Source organism: Sus scrofa, chromosome 1, assembly GCF_000003025.6.
Source record: "Sus scrofa isolate TJ Tabasco breed Duroc chromosome 1, Sscrofa11.1, whole genome shotgun sequence".
NCBI classification, from domain to species: Eukaryota; Metazoa; Chordata; class Mammalia; order Artiodactyla; family Suidae; genus Sus; species Sus scrofa.
The window spans coordinates 116,292,449-116,314,687 of record NC_010443.5 but is presented as its reverse complement, the minus strand read 5'-3'; the positions used below and the strand labels follow the sequence as shown (position 1 = coordinate 116,314,687).

Here is a 22,239-nt window from a genome sequence, read left to right as displayed (position 1 = left end):
CTCACTCTGGTCCACCAAGCACAGACCCAGAAGAACTAGCCCATAAAAGCCTTGTGAAACCCCTCTTCAGGGCTCAGACTCCGGAGAGCCATCTCCTCTGAGCCTGCCGGCCCGTAATAAATCTGAGTTCTCCAACTCTCCGAGTGCTCGCTTGGTTTCTCGCCTGGTAAAAGAGCTGCTGGAGCTGGTACACTGCGGCCATAGAGCTGCTGGAGCTGGTACATTGGCCATAGGGCTGCCACCAGAGCTGATACACTCTGACCTTGGGCTGCTGACAGCCACGCAACAGCAGGACTTGGGAAGTAGCTAGGGTTACCTCCATGAGGGTGGGTCCCTTATGATGGGATTAGTAGTCTTATAAGGAGAGACAGTGATCTGAGGAAAGGTCATGTGAGGACAGAGCAAGACGCATCTATGGCATCTATCTTTGATAAGCCTCATCAGGAAATAACAAATTGGCTGGCACCTTAATCTGGGACTTCTCAGCACCAGACTGTGAGAAAATAAATTTAGGTTGTTTAAGCCACTCAGTCAATGGAATTTTGTTATGGCAGCCCATCCAATGGACACATAAAGTCTTGTAGTTCACGGTAAAGAATTTGGATTTTATTTGAAGTACAGCAGACGATCATTTACGGATTCTGAGCAGGGAAGTGACATGATTTATGAGTTATATTTTTAAAAGATTGCATTAGCAGCTCTGGTGAGAATAATTTGGCGATAGGAATGGGGTAGAAGCAGGGAGACCAGTAATATCTTTACCACAGTACTTGAGTAAAAGAAATGCAAAACAAGGGCAATAAAGAGAATCACTGTGCTGATCAAAGTCCAACACATAACAAAATGCAAAGCAGATTTCTGCAAGAGCTATTTAGAAGTTTAAATATTGTGGAGGTAAAAACTATGGCAAATAATAACAAAATTTTAGAAACGATTAAGTGCATATGGAGGTTCCCAGGCTAGGGGTCAAATCAGAGCTGTAGCTGCCGCCTACGACACAGCCACAGCAACGAAGGATCCAAGCCGTGCCTGCAACCTACACCACAGCTCAAGGCAAGCCAGATCCTTAACCCACTGAGCAAGGCCAGGGATTGTGCCTGCGTCCTCATGGATGCTAGTCAGATTCGTTAACCACTAAACCACTATGGGAACTCCTAAGTTAATAACATTTAAACATCAAAAGCTTTCGTATATACAAACTACAACTACTTAAAAGATAAAGTAGAAGAAAAGCTTTCATTTCAGGAAGAAAACTAAATTAAAATAGCTAGCAATAAGTTTAAGAAATGCCCAAAGTCAGTATGAAGACAAACTTTTTAAAAGCCCTATTGGGGGACAAATGGCAAGACTTCTAATAAGGTATTCCTGGTTCTGGCTAGCTATCTAGAACAAAATAATATTGTTTTTATTTACTTTGCTTATTATCCCAGGCAGCCTTGTTGTGCCCTCTTCAGAGACATAAGCACCAGGTATCTGAGCCCCAGGCCCTTAGGGCCCATCCTCTAACCCCACAGGCATTAATACTAGCACAAGCAGCACCCCCCTTCTCAGAGACCTGAGTTTTAACTCTGTAGGGCTCCTCCTGTGAGTTTATATTTTAATAATTCCAACTTCTTTCCTATGTCCCACAGCCTTAAGAATGGCAGCTGCTTCCCACAGGTGATACCTCTGTAAACACTTTAGTATCCTATTTTGCTAGTTTAGTATCTGTTGACAATGTTTAATATTAAATTCTTTCTGTCAGAAATAACAAGTGTGGTTTTTGCCTCCTGATTAGACCTTGACTGATACACATCTCAAACCGACTAGCCAGAAGCTATCATTACTACTAAGTTAACATCATTCCAGACATCTAGCTTACTATCTACCTACCTTTTTCTTCTGTGTATAAAAAGTGATAGTAACATAAAAAGGAAGAACAAATTTGACTCCATATTGGTTCTGTTTCTTTTACTTTAAGCTTTGTATTCTATTCTTTTTGCTACAAGTTAAAAATATTGCCTATAGCCTGCAATATATAGGATAGCCAATTCTGGAGGATCTGACCTTTAAAGGTATAACACTTTTCTTTTAATACAGAGATAAAAAACTGCAGAACACAGAATAACATTTATCCTGAAGGTGGTTTACAGGAACATCCTGCCCTGATCTATATGGACAGCTGTAAGAGCAAAGGATTCTGGCACCAAGAATTTTGCAAGAACCGGAGTTCCCCTTGTGGCTCAGCAGTAACGAACCCAGCTAGTATCCACGAGGATGCGGGTTTTATGCCTTGCTCAATGGATTAAGGATCTGGCATTGCCATAAGGTGTGGTGTAGGTCGCAGATGCAGCTCGGATCTGGCACTGCTATGGCTGTGGTGCAGGCCATCAGCTGCAGCTCTGACTTGAACCCTAGCCTGGGAAATTCCGTATGCTGCAGGTGTGACCATAAAAAAAAAAAAAAGTTTGCAACAACCAACCACAGCCCCTTCCCCTTTAGTATAAAAGAAGCCTAAATTCTAATTTGGGGAAGATGGCTCTTTGAGACACCAGGCCACCATCTTCTTGGTCTGCAAGTTTTCAGAATTAAGTTGCTATTTCTTACCTCAACAACTCATCCCTCAATTTACTGGCCTCTCCTATGGCAAGCAGTATCATTAAGAGAAATACCTTTACAAAAATGGGTATTTCTATTTAAAAAATAGATACTATTTAAAAAACAAAAGCATTAAATATTAACTTTATTAGAATTTAATAATGGGCAAAGAAGTTACAATGAATATGCTAAGTGTCTGCATGTTTGTTAGTTCGTTAGTTTGCTATAGAGTGTTTGCACAGTTATCATGCTTTTATCTTGTAACACTGCCCAGTCTTTGTAATCTCTGATTTAACATGGGTCGCTTTGACTTGCTTCTATTCACGTCTAAGACTGTTTGCTTGGCTTAGATGATATGCTACATCTATTGAGATAAATATATAATGTTTTTCCTTTACCTTATTTTAATATTGAACCCAGCATGACACTATTGGAATAAATTCTACTAATTTGTATATGGCTGGATGTGATAATATTCTCTCTATTGCCTATTAACCTGTGTGTTTTCTTGAAACATCCAGCTCTTAATTCTGAGCTTCTGTTAAATGCACATCTACCTAGTTGGGAAGTACAGTAACCCATTCACGTGGGGGGAATTCCCTGGTGTTCTCTGATTCAGTTTGTATCCCTTAAGGCTGCTTTTCTGTCAAAGAAAGTCTTTTTTTTTTTTTTTTTTTTTTTTTTTTTTTTTTTTTTTGTCTTTTTTTTGCCTTTTCTTGGGCCGCTCCCGCGGCATATGGAGGTTCCCAGGCTAGGGGTCAGATCCGAGCTGTAGCCACCGGCCTACACCACAGCCACAGCAACACCAGATTCGAGCCGCGTCTGCAAACTACACCACAGCTCATGGCAAAGCCGGATCCTTAACCCACTGAGCAAGGCCAGGGATCGAACCCACAACCTCATGGTTCCTAGTCAGATTCGTTAACCACTGAGCCACGACGGGAACTCCCAAAGAAAGTCTTTTAAAAACAACAAAAACCAAAAAAACTTTCTCTGTTTTCACTCATTTTTTTTCTTACTCAAAGTAGTGGGAAGATAAGAATACTCATTTAATTTGCTTTTATCCAGATTTGGGGTTAGGGAGAATTCTCAAAATTTTGTAAATCACCAACAACTTCCAAGGAGAAGGAACTGTTTTAGAAGCCTAAGACAGTGATCCAGATTTCACCCTGTTCCAGATTTATATTACAGGACTGTGCTGCTTCCCTTGTTTGTTGCTAAATATTTTTTCTGTTTTTAAAAACTGTTTTGGTTCATTCCACTTGAAATTTAAAAAGAGACTCTAAGAAAAAGAATGTATATATGTATGTGTGACTGGGTCATCTTGCTGTACAGTAGAAAATACAACACCGTAAACCAGCTATAACGGAAAAAATAAAAATCATTATAATTAAAAAAAGAGAGACTCTGTAAAGTAGGTTTTACCATCTTCTCTTAGAAGTCTCCATCTAACTACATCTATGTTTTCTCACTCAATTTTCATAACAAAGCTATGAAGGAGAAAAATCAAACATGCTTTTTTTAAAAAAGAAAGAGAATTGTAAAGGGGTCATTCTCCTGATCAAAAGCAGCACTGAAACCTAAAACCAGGTAATGACCTGTTAATCTAATCAATGACGTGGTAGCAGTCATTCCCTAGTTCCTCAGTCCCTGGCAACTGGTAATCCACTTTCTACCTACATGAATTTGCTTATTCTAGGTATTTCATATAAATGGAATCATATAATATGTGGTTCCATGTCTGGCTTTTTTCATTAAGCATAACATTTTCAAGGTTCATCTGTGTCACTGTATACATTAGCATTTCATTCTTTCTTATGGCTGAACAATAGTCCACATTATGTTTATCCATTCATCAGGTGGTGAACATTTGGGTTGTTTCTATTGCAGGGGACTATGAATAATGCATTTATGTACAAGTTTTTTATTTTGTTATTATTATTTTTGGCCACACCTATAGAATGTGGAAGTTCCCTGGCCAGGGATCAAACCTGTGCCACAGCAGCGACCCAAGGCACAGCAGTGGCAATGCCAGATCCTTAACCCACTGGGCCACCAGGGAATTCCCGCACAAGTTTTTAAATGGACATGTTTTTAATTCTCTTGGGTATGTCTCTAGGAGAGGAAGCGCTGAGTCGCACAGTATCTCTCTGTTAAACATTTTGGGGAACTACCCAACTTTTTCCACAGTGGCTGCACCATTTATGTTCTCACCTCTAAAATCTGAGGGTTCTAATTTCTCCTCCCCAATACTTATTTTGTTTTTTAAAAAAAATTTTTATTACGTTTTATGGCCGCACTCACAGCATATGGATGTTCCTGGGCCAGGGACTGAATCCAAGTCACAGCTGTGACCTATGCAGTAGCTGCAGCCAACACTGGATCCTTTTACCCATTGTGCCAGGCCAGGAATGGAACCCTCCACAGTGACCTAAGCCACTGCAGTCCAATTCTTAACCCACTGCCCCACAGCAGGAACTCTGTTCTTTAATGATAGCCACCCTAGGTAGTATGAAGTGGTATCTCCTTGTGCTTTTATTTTCACTTCCATAATTACTAATGATGTTGAGCATCTTTTCATGTATTTATTGCCAATTTATATATCTTCTTTGAAGAAATACCTATTTTCTAGTTAGTTTTTTGCCTTTTTTGTTAAGTTTTAAGAATTCTTTACATATATATTAAGGATACTATAATCTTAACAGATAAATTATTTGCAAATGTCCTTTAACATACATAAGTTTTTAATCTTGATGAAGTCCAATTTATCTCTCCTTCATTGCTTGAGTAAATCTAAGTTTACCTACTTATAAGATACTAGTTTGCCTCCCTAAAATTTTATGCATATAATGTCTTAGTGGTCCACAAAAGGCAAAAATAGAAACTTCTGGTTCAAATTAGGGGAACTCCTATCTTAGTATAATCTATAAAGATACTGAATCACTGTGTTGTATACCTGACACTAGTATCTTATATCAATTTTGTACTACCATTTAAAAAACTATGAATAGGGAAAGATTTACAGTCATAAAATTAAAATATACTTAAGACCAATGAATTTTTTTTTCAATCTTTTTAGGGCCACATATGGAAGTTCCCAAGCTAGGGGTCAAATCAGAGATGTAGCTACCAGCATACGCCACAGTCAGAGTAACACCAGATCTGAGGCATGTCTGTGACCTACACCATAACTCAAGGCAACACGAGATCCTTAACCCACTGAGCAAGGCCAGGGATCAAACCCGTGTCCTATGGATACTGGTTGGGTTCATTACTGCTGAGCCACGATTGGAACGTCCCTAGAAAATTTTTTTCAATAAAAAAATAATAAAGGAACTCTTTTATTATCTTTTAATTCTAATTTGAGGTGGTAATCCCATTTGAATAGATAGTAAAGAACTAGTAGAGAGATCCAATCCATCCCTTAAGTTAATTTATCCAAAGCTGAATAGTTCAGGGAGTTCCCATTGGGGTTCAGTGGGTTACAAACACAACCAGTTTCCATGAAGAGGCAGGTTTGATCCCTGGCTTCACTTGGTGGGTTAAGAATCTGGCATTGCCATATGCTGTGGTATAGTCACAGATACAGCCAGGATCTGGCATTGCTGTGGCTGTGGCATAGGCCAGCAGCTGCAGCTCCAATTCAACCCCTAGCCTGGAACTTCCATGTGCCACAGGTGCGGGCCTAATAAAAAAAGAAAAACAAAAACAAAAACAAAAAACCAGTAACAAAAACAAAAAAATGAATAGTTTCGGAATGACTAAACCTATTATCAATTTATAACTAAGCCTATAAAAAAGGAACTGATGAGTCAATATTAACTTTTTTTTTTTTTTTTTTTTTTTTTTTTTGTCTTTTTGCCATTTCTTGGGCCGCTCCTACAGCATACGGAGGTTCCCAGACTAGGGGTCGAATCAGAGTTGTAGCCACCGGCCTATACCACAGCCATAGCAACGTGGGATCCGAGGATCCGAGCCGCGTCTGCGACCCACACCACAGCTCATGGCAACGCCAGATCCTTAAACCACTGAGCAAGGCCAGGGATCGAACCCGCAACCTCATGGTTCCTAGTTGGATTCGTTAACCACGAGCCACGACGGGAACTCCCAATATTAACTATTTTTATGCTGTCTACCATGACAGTATATACTGACATACTGAACAGAGAAATGTGTTGTTCTTGAACCTAAATACCTAGAAATTCTGATGAGTCTGGTATGAAAAAGTATTAGCAATGGTCTCAAGGTCAAATAATAAAGTGGTTATATAAATAAACAAAGGGGACAAACATCAAAGTCCTGTCTTTCCTAACATCTGTGCTGAGTATTTCATTAAAAGTATATATAGAAAAAGGTAATTCTTAAAAATAAAAAGTTATTAGTCCCTAATCTCTAATCTAGAATATGTATATTAACATTCACAGCATTACTAAGAATACTGAATAACTATAATTTTACAATTAAAATGCTGCAATTTGCAGAAACACAAATAACCATAAAAAAATACTATGAACAATTATATGCCAACAAATTTGACAACTTAGAAGAAATGGACAACTTTCTAGAAACTTACAGCCTGCCAAAACCTGAATCAAGAAGAAATAGATAAAGTGAACAGACCAATCACTAGAAATGAAATTGAATATGTAACAAAAACACTCCCTACAAACAAAAGTCCAGGACCAGATGGCTTCACAAGCAAATTCTACCAAACATACAAAGAGGAACTTATACCCATCCTTCTTAAACTTTTCCAAAAGGTTGAAGAAGGAACACTCACAAAGACATTCCATGAAGCCACCATCACCCTAACACCAAAACCAGACAAAGATACTACCAAAAAATAAAATTATAGGCCAATATCTTTGATGAATATATACACAAAAATTCTCAAAAAAAATTTTGGCTCACTGAATCCAACAACATATAAAAAAGATCACACACCACAACAAATGGAACTCATTCCAGGTTCACAAGGATGGTTCAACATATGCAAATCAATGTGATACACCACATTAACAAAAGAAAGTCAAAAACCACATGATCATCTCAATAGATGCAGAAAAAACATTTGAAAAAGTCCAAAATCCATTCAGGATAAAAACTCTTAACCAAAGTGGGTGTAGAGGAAACATACCTTAACATAATAAAAGCCACTTAATGACAAACTCACAGCAAACATAATACTCAATGAAGAAAAGGTGCAAGCCTTCCCACTAAAATCTGGAATAAGACAGGGATTCCCACTTTCACCACTTTTATTCAATATAGTATTGGAAGTCTTAGCCACAGCAATCAGACAAACAAAAGAAATAAAAGGTATCCAAATTGGAAGAGAAGAGGTAAAATTGTCACTCTATGCAGATGACATTATACTATATATACGAAGCCCTGAGGACTCGACTCAAAAACTACTCTGATCTCTTCCACACAAAAACTTATCAACGCATTCAGCAAAGTAGCAGGATACAAGATTAACATTCATAAATCAGCTGCATTTCTGTATACTAACAGTGAAGTATTAGAAAAGGAATATGAAAATCCAATACCTTTTAAAATCGCACCCCAAAAAATTAAATACCTAGAAATAAATATGACCAAGGAGGTGAAAGACTTATATGCTGAGAACTATAAAACATTAATCAAGGAAATTAAAGAGCACTCAATGAAATGGAAAGATATTCCATGCTCCTAGGTTGGAAAAATTAATATTGTAAAAACGGCCCAAGGCAATCTACAGATTCAATGCAATCCCTATCAAACTACTCATGACATTTTTCACAGAACTTAGAACAAAAAATCCAAAAATTTATATGGAACCACAAAGACCCAGAATTGCCAAAGCAATCCTGAGGAACAAAAACCAATCAGGAGGCATAACTCTCCCAGACTTCAGGCAATATTACAGAGCCACAGTCATCAAGACAGTGTGGTACTGGTACCAAGACAGACATAAAGACCAATGGAACAGAATAGAGATCCCAGAAATAAACCCAGATACCTATGGTCAATTAATCTTCAAGAAGGAGGCAAGAATATAAAATGGGAAAAAAGACTATCTTTTCAGTAAGTGGTGCTAGGAAAACTGGACAGCCATATGTAAATCAATGAAACACTGGAACACACCCCACACCATGCACAGAAATAAAATCAAATGGCTTAAAGACTTTTGTCGTAAGACAAAATGGCTTAAAGACTCTTGTCGTAAGACAAGACCCCATAAAATTACTAGAAGAGAACACAGACAAAACATTCTCTGACATCAACCTTACAAATGTTTCACAGGTCAGTCTCCCAAGGCAAAAGAAATAAAAGCAAAAATAAACCAATGGGACCTAATCAAACTGACAAGCTTTTGCACAGCAGAGGAAACCATAAAAAAAAGACAACCTACAGAATGGGAGAAAATAGTTTCAAAGGATGCAACTAACAAGTGCTTAATCTCTAAAATACAGAAATTTATACAATTCAACAGCAAAAGAAAACCAACAACACAATTGAAACATGGGCAAAAAATCTGAATAAACATTTCTCCAAAGAATATATATAGATGGCCAACAAGCACATGAAAAATGCTCAACATCACTGATTATCAGAGAACTACAAATTGAACCTACAATGAGGTACCACCTCACACCTGTCAGAATGGCCATCATTAATAAGTCCACAAATAACAAATGCTGGTGTAGAGAAAAGGGAACCCTCCTGCACTGTTGGTCCAAATGTAGATTGGTGCAACTGCTATGGAGAACAGTATGGAAGTACCTCAGAAAACTAAATATAGAATTGCCTACCATATGACCTAGCAATCCCACTCTTGGACATATATCCAGACAAAACTTTCCTTGAAAAAGACACATGCACCTGTATGTTCACTGCAGCACTATTCACAATAGCCAAGACATGGAAACAACCTAAATGTCCATTGACAGATGATTGGATTAGGAAGATGTGATATATATACACGATGGAATACTACTCAGCCATAAAAAAGAACAAAATAATGCCATTTGCAGCAACATGGATGGAACTAGAGAATCTCATGCTAAGTGAAGTAAGTCAGAAAGAGAAAGACAAATACCATATGATATCACTTATATCTGAAATCTAATATATGGCACAAATGAACCTTTCCACAGAAAGGAAACTCATGGACATGGAGAACAGACTTATGGTTCCCACGAGCAAGGGGGAAGGATTGGGATGGACTGGGAATTTGGGGGTAATAGATGCAAACTATTGCCTTTGGAATGGATAAGCAATGAGATCCTGCTGTATAACACTGGGAACTATATCTAGTCACTTGTGATGGAGCATGATGGAGGATAATGTGAGAAAAAGAATGTATATATATGTATGTGTGACTAGGTCACTTTGCTGTACAGTAGAAAATTGACAGAACACTGTAAACCAACTAAAATGGAAAAAATAAAAATCATTATAAAAAATAAAAATAAAATGCTGTAATTTAAAGATGTACAAAATGAGAGTTCCCGTCGTGGCTCAGCAAAAATGAATCTGACTAGTATCCATGAGGATGCAGGTTCAATCCCTGGCCTTGCTCGATGGATTAAGGATCCCACATGCCGTGACCTACAGTGTAGCTTGCAGAACCAACTCAGATCTTGCATTGCTGTGGCTGTGATGTAGGCCAGTGGCTATAGTTCTGATTCAACCCTGAGCCTGAGAACCTCCATATGCCAAAGAAGCTGCCCTAAAAAGACCAAAAGAAAAAAAGAAAATTGAGTTTTCTGATATTGACTTTTGATTTAAGAGTCTAATATTTCCCTCCATAAAACAAATCTTCAAGTTCCCACTGGTCTCAGTTGCCCCATTTGCTGTTCATCTAAAGAGTTAACTATATAACTTTTCAATGGCTCTGACTCTTGTCTTTACTTAGGTTCTTCCTGCTGCTATATGAAATACTGGTGGTTCTGTTACCTCCATGATGTAACAGTAATGTCAGATCATATTCATGGTTACCCAGGCTAATTAGAATGTGAGCTACCAAGAATTTCTATAATTCTCACTCTTTAAAAGTTAAGTGGAAGGTCAGAATCCAGGGGAGAGGGAAGTAGTTACAGAGCTACTTATTAAGGTTACCTCAGTAACTTCTGATACCAAAGCTTCTATATGCTCTACATACCTGCTGCAGCTGGTATACCCAAAGTATTCAGCCATTCAGCCAGAAATTCAGTTGTGGGGCACAGAACCAAGAAGAGGGAAACTTCCAAAACTTACTTTAACAATGGCCACTCTGATCCTTTTGTTAATACTCGAATTTCATCTCATTTCTTCACTCTCACCTGCCCAGTCCCTCTAAATGCATAAGGGGAAGAGAAGTGGGAAGGGAGAATGTCCACGATGGAACAAGAAGCTCCTCTCAGCTTAAGAAAGCTAAGGGATTTTATCTATGTATTATCATGCTTCTTTATGCCACTCAATCTCAATTAAGCAAAATAATACTCTTATCTCTCCTTTCACCCTTTAACTTTTATCCAGAGCTGGAAGTTGAAGTTGTTTCTTTCCTTACAGTATTACAGGAAAGTCCAACCTATCAAGTGAAGCAAATTTTTTCCCATCCGAAGACTCTACGAATTAATGATTTTTTGATACAAAATCCATGTGTAAGTATAAAATTATTTTTTCAATTTATAAATACTTTTTATTTTGTAAAGAGTAGATTATTTACTGTGGCCTTTTTTTTTTTTAGGGGTACACCCAAGGTATATGGATGTTCCCAGGGTAGGGGTCAAATCAGAGCTATAGCTGCCAACCTATGCCACAGCCACAGCAATGCTGGATCCCTGACACATTGAGCAAAGCCAGGGATCGAACCTTCATCCTCATGGGTACTAGTCAGCTTCGTTTCCAATGTGCCACAAGAAGAACTTCCTACTTTAGGCTTTTTATGTTTTTTTTTTTAATTTCTAATTATAGCTTCTTTACTCCTTCTATAAAAACTCGATCTATTTTTGTCCAAGTCCTTAAAAAGGAGTGAGGGCATTATTCTGTACACTAGGTAACACTGTGTGTTTTATGTATTTAAAATTTTCCTTTTTAAAATTCACCTTATTTACACTAATGGTTTGGTTTGTGATAGTGACAGTTCTCATAAGTAATGTAACTGCATTATTTAATAACATTTCATAATTAATATTTCCTTTAAACAGACTTGCTTCATCATAATTTGAAATAAGTATACATTCTAATACATGTATTGTATATACTGGTACAAGTATGTATTCAGTGCCAATTACACGACACAAACCAGGTTAGCTTCCCCCCCCCATTTTCATTTATTGAAATCCTAACCTCCAGTGTGATGGTATTAGGAGGTGGGACCTTTGGTAGGTGATTAGGTCATGAAAGCAGAGCCCTCATTAATGGAATTAGTGCCCTTATAAAACAGACCTGGGAGAGCTCCCTTGCCCCTACTTCATGTTAGGGCACAGTGAGATGACTGGTGTCTATGAACCATGAAGTGGGTCTTCAGACACTTAATGTGCTGGCAACTTGATCCTAGACTTTCCAGCCTCTAGAATTCTAAGAAATATAATGTCTGTTGTTTATAAGCCACCCAGTTTATGGTACTCTTGTTGTAGCAGCCTGAACAGACTGCCTGGCACATAGAGGCCACTCAAATACTAGTTCTCATTTTGCTTTCTTTCAGATTAAACTACATCATTAGTGCACTTAAGTTTCTATATATTTAACATCCTATCAAAATATCTAATATTGATTGTTAACACAATAAGTGGACACTCAAATAGCAGTTTTTCACAACAGCACTGAAGTCTGGGATACAGTATCAGTTTATTCTATCTTCTACTAAGGATGTGAACACCTTAGTTAACAGCTTTGTCTTTACCCGAAACACACAATTCTGTAATATTGGTCTCTACTATGGAATAGAAATACCATGAATTAATGTGTGAATATAGTACTGCATGAATTCCATCAAGCCTTTGGTAAAATGACCTTCTCTGACTGAAATCAAAGAGCCATTATTTCATTTTAGAATACAAGGCAGAAAGTGTCCACTATGTGATGCCCCAAACCTAGATCTGTCTGGGCATGCAATAAATATTAAATTCAGAAAGCTCTCAACATCAGTGATTTAGGGTTTCAAATATTTGTGGTTCCTGTGCCAGCTGTTCTCCCCAAACTAATGATCTCTGCATTACTGAGGTGCATGAGGTTTAAGATTGCTCACAAAGATAAAGCTTAGGAAGATGGGTGAATGGTGTCAATGTGTGAAGCTGATTCTATACCTTAATACCTCTATTAATAAACTTATTTTACTAGCAGTCAAACTTTTAAACAAAATACTTCAGAAATCATAGAGAAGATAGCTGCAGGTATTTACAAAAAAATCATGTAATAACTCATATTTATCTTTTTCAGCAAAACTGTGAGATCTGATCAACGTCTGCTTTTATAGTTGTTGTTATTGTTCACTGCTTTCTTCCTAGAGGAAAAGAACCTTCATTTATGTTCACTTCATACCCATTCTCAACCAAAACAAGAAAGAATATGCTGTAGGTTATTTATTTATAAAGTAATTGCTTACATATATCTAAAAGTGAATGTTGATCACATTATTTACTATATTTTAGAATGTATATTTTATTTTATTTTATTTTGTCTTTTTGCCACTTCTAGGGCTGCTCCCACGGCATATGGAGGTTCCCAGGCTAGGGGTCCAATCGGAGCTGTAGCCCCCGGCCTACACCCGAGCTACAGCCAACGTGGGATCAGAGCCGCGTCTGCAACCTACACCACAGCTCATGGCAATGCCGGATCGTCAACCCACTGAGCAAGGCCAGGGATCAAACCTGCAACCTCATGGTTCCTAGTCAGATTCGTCAACCACTGTGCCACAACGGGAACTCCTAGAATGTATATTTTAGACCTTCTACTTCTTTTTTTTCTTTTTGTCTTCTTAGGACTGCATCCACAGCATATGGAGATTCCCAGGCTAGGGGTCAAAGTGGAGCTGTAGCTGCTGGCCTACACCACAGCTCTCAGCAACGTCGGATCCTTAACCCACTAAGTGAGGCCAGGGATAGAACCTGCAACCTCATGGATGCTAGTCAGATTCGTTTCTGCTAAGCCACGACAGGAACTCCTTAGACATTCTATTTCTGATTTTAAAAGTAAACACAGATTACTTATACTGTACCAGGAACCATTTTAGGTGCTTTATATATATATCAACCCATGTTTATATAATCCCCAAAAATAAGTCCCATTATTATTTTCATTTCATAGTCAAGAAAGCTGATGTATGAGAGACTAAGTAACTTGCCCCAAACCACACAGTTAGTAAATAGCAGAGGTAGGGTAAAAACACTGGCCGTCAGGCTTCAGAGTCAAAATACTGTACTACTTCTCGATACTGCTATTAGCATGTTTAGAGAGATTGGAAATAGAAAAGGAAACCTGGTATCACTCATAACCATACCTTACAGCTAACCTCTAAGGTAAAGATGATATACACCTCCTGAGTTGCCTGGAATAAGTGTTGGAAGAGAGAACTGTTTAATTTTCCCAAGAGATTAACTCCTCCCCACCTCTGGGGAAAGCAAACTATGAAGACCTGAAGTTACCTGAAGTTACTGAAACCTCTTTGTTACCATTCAACAAATTATATTTTAGAAACACTTGTTAAGCTTCCACAAGTACAGACATAAAAGCAATAATTCCTCTCTGTAAGGATTCCATAAATCTAGAGGAAAACAATTTTTTTCTCTTTTTTGGAAACAAATTTAATGTGATAAATAACTGTGATAGAGATGACCACAAGATGTTGAGGAAACATAAGGAACTCCCATCTACTCTTGACCGAGGAGGCCTGGCAGGAAAGACAGCTGATGCTTTGAGGATGAGTATGCCTAGCAGAAGGAACGGAATGTGCAAAGAAATTTAAAGGCAAGAGCAATCATGGCAACAGCTAGAGAGGAAATGTGAATATTTCAGATCTGGAGCACAGGAGACCAAGGCGAGCATTTCATGGAATATGAAGGAGGGAGGACGAAGTGGTAGGCCTGGGCCAAATAAAATAAGAAGGTTGGACTTTATGCTAAATGCAGTGAGGAACCAATGAGGAATTTCATAAAAAAGAGCGACATGACTAAATTTTGTTTGGGGAGCACTATGGCAATGGAACATAGTAGCTAAGATTTGACTTAGAATTAAGTGGCTCCAGATTTAAAGTTCCAGCTTTGTCACTTACTAGTTGGGTAAACTAGAATATGTTACTTAACCACATATTACTTAACCTCTTTGAACATCAATTCCTCAACTATAAACACAGAAGAATAATAACATCTAATATATAGGGTTATTGAGAGGATTAGGCAAGATGATCCATTTAAACTATTCAGCAAACTGCTTGGTAAGTATTCAATAAATGGTAGTTCTTTATCCCCAGCAGTAAGGAGCAATGTGAAAAATGGGTTAATAAAGACAAAATGGAGCCACTGAAACTAGTGATAGGGCTATTATAATAATCAAAAGGATAAGCAAAATCTGAACAAAAGAAGTGGGTGTGGAAAGGTTGAAGAGATGATGGGGTTCCAAACATACTAAGGAGGAGTTCCCTGGTGGCTCAGCAGGTGAAGGATCTGGCCTGTTGTCAATGGTGTGGCTTAGGTTGCTGCTGTGGTGTAGGTTTGATCCCTAGCCCGGGAACTTCTACATACTGTGAGCATGGCCTCCCCTCAAGCCCCCAAACAAACAAAAACATACTAAGGAGACAGATAATCAAGGACTTTGGGATAGTGTTGAGTTGCAATGGGGAATGGGCTTGGATCACCAGATAAATGATGTCCACCAAGCTAGGTATTGTGGAGAGAGAACATGTTGGAGGTCTCACAGATAGATACCTTTCATTCAACTTGTTAAAAACACAATTTTCCCCTCATAAATTTACTCCTCCTTTTAAATATCTGGGCTATCATCCTCACGTCTTTCTCCTCTACCTCTCTGGCTACTCCTTCATATTTTGTTTTTCAGGTCCTCTTTTCCTTTTTATCTCCTAAATACTAGTGTTCCCAAAGTTGCTTTTCTTAATACTCTCTCTTCTTACTTCTCACTCTCCTGGGTGAGCTCAGCTACTCCCAAGGCATCAATTAATGTTCGTATGTTTACTGATAACTGCCAGATCTCTATTTCTGGCTTATAGACCACCCGCCTCAGTTCCAAACCAAGTATATCCATCGCATACACCAGAATATCCCTGGGGGATATTCATTCAGCGTGCTGAAAACCAAACTCACTTTCCTGACAATCTGCCTAGCCCTTACGTGTGCCAATTAAAAACAAAACCAAAAACCTCAAACCTTTTCCTTTAGACTTTTCCTCATCTGTTCTTCCACTCAATTCCGTGACTACATAAATTATGCTTCCTCTTCAATCTTAATCCAAATATTCCATACACTCCTCTGATTGAGGGATGGTCTATATTTTTCAGTAAAGTCTGCTTTCTACTTTTAGTACTTCTGTGTTATGATCCTGTTGTAAAACACATCCTTACTTCTCCAATGCCATTTCTAATTCTGGTTAAAAGCATTTTAACTGAGCATGTACAATCTTTTACAAGCAGACAGCTAATCACTTTTGCCTCATGATTTGTGGAATTTCTGCTTCTGTGAAAAAACTATCATTTGTTCACACTCTCGATGGAATTATATTGATACTATACAGTGCTCAGCATAGGTTTTTTGTTTGTTTGTTTGTCTTTTTAGAGCCACACCATTAGCATGTGGAGGTTCCCAGCTAGGGTTCAAATTGGAGCTATAGCTGCTGGCCTACATCATAGCCACATGAGATTTGAGCCACGTCTGTGACCTACACCACAACTCACAGCAACATCACAGCTCATGAACTATATCAGGCCTCATGATCTCATGGATGCTAGTCAGATTCGTTTCTGCTGAGACATGAGGGGAACTCCTCAGTATAGTTTTGAGAGTAGTCATAAAATTTGCTGTCTTAATTTCTTCAGGCAAAATTAGTAATAAATCAGACATAACTATATTTCAAAAATAAATGTGGCATTTATGTTAAAGCACTTCAGCTGAAATGAATGCTTCAACTTCCCTTTTCATCTCCAAATGTGTTTTTCTTCCTTCATTCTATCTTTTTTTCTCCAAGACTAAACTCTTCATTTGCATCTTTAATGCTATTCCTTCACTCATATGCAGAAACCAGATTTATCAGAATAGGAGCCTTGTCTGTCTCATACCCAGCTTCCGGAACAGTGAGTGCCTAGCACATAGTAGCACATATTGAATGATTTATTAATAAATTATCCTCTCTTTTGATTGCTTTTTCAGTTTCTTCCCACTCCGAGACAGGTTCTTTGGTATATCTGCTAATATGCCTGTTGCTTTTTAAGGGAGAAAAAGTAAATAAAGAGAATGCACACAAATTTTCTCTTGACTCTATCTTTCCAAACTACTGGCTATATCTTTCTATCACCAAGCTTCTTTTATTTATTTATTTATTTATTTTTTGGTCTTTTTGCTATTTCTTTGGGCCGCTTCTGCGGCATATGGAGGTTCCCAAGCTTCTTTTAAATCACATCCTTACCACCTAATATTCACTACTTAGAGATGTAGTTTTCTTCCCAAAGTGTCTTCTCAAAAATCACCATTGACTTCCTAGACCTTTTTCTCATCCCTCATCCTCCGTGCTGCTCTTTCTACTCATTTAAACAAAGAAACACTCACTGCTTCTTAGAACTCTCCTCCAGGAGGTCTTCCTTGATCCCCTTAAAGATAGGTTATATGTTTCTTTATTTCCTGAAGATAGTCACAGCACTTAACAGGCTGTTTGTAACCGATTACTTATTTGTCAGTACCCTAGACTAGACTGTTTTTGAAGACAGATGTTATGTCTTTCCACTGTCTGGCACTATGACTACCCAACAAACATTTGTTGAATAAACAAATGAATATTGTTACCAGATCAACACCTAAGAGTTCTAAGAATACTGGATGATGGGAGTGTTGGTCAAAATAAGGATGACAGGTAAAATTCTAAGGGAAAGGGGCAAGTAAAAGCAGTGTGTGGGGCTCTAGACAATCCAAAAGCAACATAAAGATACAAATGAGTTCCTTCATGTATTCACATCATTTGGTATTTGCTGTGAGTAAAGCAATTAAGGAAGATACAGAAAGATAATCAAGATATGGCACCTATCCTCATGGGTGTGTCTTATAATTAAGGGCTGAGGGTCTGGGGGTGGTAAGGAAATAGGAGTAAGTAACTTTGCCACTAAATAGCAATTATGAATCTAATATTGGCATATTAGGACATATCTGGAAAACCACAAACCAGCTTCCTCTAGTCCACTTACCTCTGCAATCTAGGTCTACCGCAGTAGTTCTTAAACTTTAACGTACTTAACGAACACCCTGGGAGCCTGTTAAATGCAGAGAGATCGCCCAGAAATCCTAATTCTGTGGGTCCAGGAAGCTATATTTTTAATAAACATCCCAGGGGAATATGATGCTTTTGGTCTACAGAGTATACTGAAGTCCTTAGTCATTCATGCTGTCATAATTTTGCTATATCAGAGTTACACCTGTAATTTTACTTTCTAATAATTACTTTAAATTGAAAAATAGAGATCTCTATAGCCATATCTATGTATATCTATTTCTTAGCCTTATCCTAAGAGGCTTGATGACATATTTTTTATAATGCACATGATATAAATACATAACCATTAAAAAGTATGCCTGTATACATCAGTGGATGAAAAATAGTTCAGAAGCACTGTTTGAGAGTATATGCTTTTCAAACCCCATGTATGCAGTCTGATGCTATAAATTATAACTAAAAGCTCCCAGGCAATGAAGTTCAGCAAAACTGTGCTTCAGAAGAGCTCATGTAGATATTCTGGTACCTTTTATGGAATATAAAAATTATTAAATTTTTAAAAATTAATGTTCTAATTAGTGCAAAATGACATTTTAAAAACCCCCTCCTTGGAGTTCCCGTCGTGGCGCAGTGGTTAACGAATCCGACTAGGAACCATGAGGTTGCGGGTTCGGTCCCTGCCCTTGCTCAGTGGGTTAACGATCCGGCGTTGCGGTGAGCTGTGGTGTAGGTTGCAGACGCGGCTCGGATCCCGCGTTGCTGTGGCTCTGGTGTAGGCCGGTGGCTACAGCTCCGATTGGACCCCTAGCCTGGGAACCTCCATATGCCGCGGGAGCAGCCCAAGAAATAGCAACAACAACAACAAAAAGACAAAAAGACAAAAAAAAAAAAAAAAAAAACTCCTCATATTGAATTTTTATCTTAAAAAGTGCTCTGTCTTTTATTCTGATACTTAACTCTCAGAATATTCTTGAGCTGACACCTGAGCCAACTCCCAACAGCTAAAGCATCAAACTTAAAAGCAGCATTTGTAATAAAATGTAGATCTGTGCTCTTGACCCACAATAAAATACTCATCAATTTTATGTAAAATTACATTTGATTAAAACTGATAATTGAATTCAAAGGTACAAAGTTGGTAACACTTTCTTTTCCTTCAACTAGGCAAAATAATTTATAATACTAGACAAAATAACATGGCAAACATACAAAGGGGAATACCTGTCTCGGAAAGGTCTACTCCTTAAAGTCTTTGGCAACTCATAACCACTAACAGAAAAGAGAGTTGAAGTAGAAGACCTTCACCAAATGAAAGTTCGTGCTGATATTAAGCCTGTAAAAATAGTATTCTGCACTAAATTATATTTTTGGTTAAATGGCTAAGAACACCTCTTATCTAAATACTCGAGTGATGTTATTTGGATACCATCCAATTGTCACTGTGTCACAAGCCAGTTCTATAGGTTTAATCTCTAATCACAAGGAACAAAAACATAGATGAATGGCTGTGGTCCCTGTCTACATCACTTAAGTCAACTGGAAATTTACCTTACTACTTAGTGATTTATAAAGCACTTTAACCTGTTTGGATGAAAAGATTATTACAAAAGCCTCCTAACTAACCTCCTCCCTGCTTTAGCCCTTGTTCTCTACCATCTATTCTCTACACAGAAGCCAGTTACAAATATGTCAGATCAGCCACTCTTCTGCAAAAAACCATCCAGTCTCTATCTCAAAGTTAACATCTTTTGAATGTCTCACAAGGTCCCTACTACACAATCACCGTATCTTACAGCTCAGTTCACGTTCTTCTTCTTTTGATCACTCCAACCAGGTACAATAGCTTCTCTGCCATTGCCTGAATACACTAGGCTAATTCCAGACCCAGGGCCTTTGCACTTGCTGCTCCTTTTACCAAGACCACTCTTCTCACACATATCCATTTGGCTCTGCTCTATCACTTCCTTTGGGTCTTTGCTCAAACATCACCTTCCAGGTGAGACCTCTTACACATATAAAATGGCTACCTCCCCACCCCCAAACATATTTTCAAACCAGTCTCTCTGCTGTGATTTCCTCCATAGCACTTACCACTTGACATTCTATACCTTTTATTTGTTCATCATTTGTTTGCCCCACAAGGGTGTGCACTCCTGCTAGGTGAAGGTGGTTTTTTTGCTTTGTTCACTGTGGTATCCCAGTGCCAAGAACAGTGCCTAGCACACAGCAGATGCTCAATAAATATTTGCTTAATGAACAAATAGTACTACTTCAACTTCGGGACTTTCAGCCTTAACCCTATTAAAAGCTGGAATTAAGATCTAGAGGCTATTCCCCAAATCTCCAGAGAGCACCTGGTGTCTATGAACTTACAGGCATTATCTTTTGTCTGGTACATCGTTCCCTCTGATTCTTCTTAGATAGTAAGACAGCAGGAAATTCCTAACTAGTATGCAAAGAAGAAGCAAACCGTTCGCGTGTAAAACTGATTTGGGGTGATTTGATTCTTATCCATAAACCAACAGAGAAAAGCCTTTTGAAGGAATATAGTTTCTCCTCTTAAGCCTAAAGAAAATAAACTGTTATGTTTGTTGCTTTCTGGAAGGTGAGAAGGGGGGCCGGGATGGCGGGAAGGCCCCCTACACCTTCTGCAAGAGCATCAACTCTAGTGCGGTCCAACTTACTTTTGGGGGGGGTGGGCATCGTTTGTGATCTCTGCCAGGGGGTGTTTCTTTCTCACCCTCTGAGCTGCCTATTGTGCTGTGTCTTGCTAACGAGGTGAGGTGGGCGAGGATCGGGGTGGGAAGGGATGCTGAGTGCGGCTTCAACTGCCTCCTGACACAAAGTCGGGGCGGCAAGGATTCGGCGCGGGGGTCTCGGGGGCGGGCGGGCGCCTCCGACCGCAGCCTCGGCCCCGGGGCGCCGGCGGGACGCGGGCAGCGCGGAGTTAGGCCCGGATAGAGCCCAGTGGCCTCCCGGCGGCCAGGCACGCGGCCCCCGCGCGCCCCGCTCACCCCGCTCCCCTCAACCCGGCGCCTTTCTCGGTTACCTCGAACTCTCTTCAGCGAAATGGGATCCTTCTCCTGTTCTGCTGACATTACAGACCGCAAAGCATGACTCCCCCCCAGGCCGCGGGAATTCGGTCTCTTTGATGCTGCGGCGGCGGCTCCTCCTCCTCCTCGCGGGGCCGCTGCGGCTGCGAGGCGAGCCTCCGAGCCGAGGCGCGGCCGAGGACGGCGGGGACGCCGGCCGACTTTGCAAAGTTTGGGAGGAGGACGAGGCCTCGGGGCGCCCGGGCGGCGTGCGGGGTCCGGCCGGGCTCAGCGGCGGCGGCGGGAGCGCGGCCTGGGGGCGGCCCCCCACCCGGGGCCGGCGTGTGCGGAGGACGAGTGCGCCGCCGCCGCCTCCTCCCACTCCTTCTTCTCCGCCGCCGCCGCCGCCTCAGGAGCCGCTGACAGGGGAGGCGGGAGGCGGGCGGCCCGGCCCTGGCGGCGCACTCACAGCGCCCTCTGAGGAGGAGGTCTGCGCTCTCGTTGCTCCCGAGTCGCAGACACAAAAGCCCCCAGTCTGGAGCCGCCTGCAAAACACGCTCTGGGGCGGGCGAGGGACGTGGCGCGGCCCCGCGGCTTCCCCGCCCCGAGCTCCCCAGCCTCGCGCGGGGACGGACTTCGGGGGGCGGGGGCCGCCGCCTCGTCCCGCGGCACCTCCCGCCGCCGCCGCCGCCGCCGCCGCCGTCGGCTCGCGCTCCGCCTCGGCCCAGCCCCCACGGCCCGCGCGCACCTCTACCTCCGCGCGGGGCTAGCGGGCCCGCGGCCCTGGCAGCCCAGGCGGGCAGTTCGCGCCGAGGGGCCGCCCCGCCCCGCCCAGCGTCCGGCGCTCCCCAGCCGCCGCGGGGCGGGAGGACGCCTGGCTCAGCTGCAGACGCACCCTGGCCGGGCTTCTGCGAGGAAATGGCATCTCCGAACTTCGTCGGAGGCCGCAGCAGGCATCTTGGCCTCGCGACCAGGAATCTCAAAGAGGAACGTACGATCCGAACAAACTTTGTAAGCGGGAGCTGGAGAGTTCTTGGCGGGCGTGTGGAGACCCAGCTTTCCCGACTCAGTCCATGTCCCGGGTCTGGACACCTGTTTGTGGAATGCCCTAGATGCAAATCTTAACGACTTGACTCAAAGCAAGAGTGGTGCGGGATTAATATCAGAAAAGGGGTGGGTGGAAGGGGTGAGGCACATGGACTTGCTATAGACGTTACATTTTAGGCGGACACCCCCA

General features: G+C 40.6%; 1 protein-coding gene across 1 annotated transcript in view; it reads right to left on the bottom strand.

The window, feature by feature from the left end:
* PYGO1 (pygopus family PHD finger 1) overlaps positions 1–21,327 on the bottom strand; it is a 33,393-nt gene extending 12,066 nt beyond the window's left edge. Inside the window, exon 1 of the mRNA XM_005654441.3 lies at positions 21,020–21,327. Within this exon, the coding sequence (XP_005654498.1) occupies positions 21,020–21,068 (49 nt within the window). The 5' untranslated portion in view covers positions 21,069–21,327. The remainder of the gene's footprint in view (positions 1–21,019) is intronic.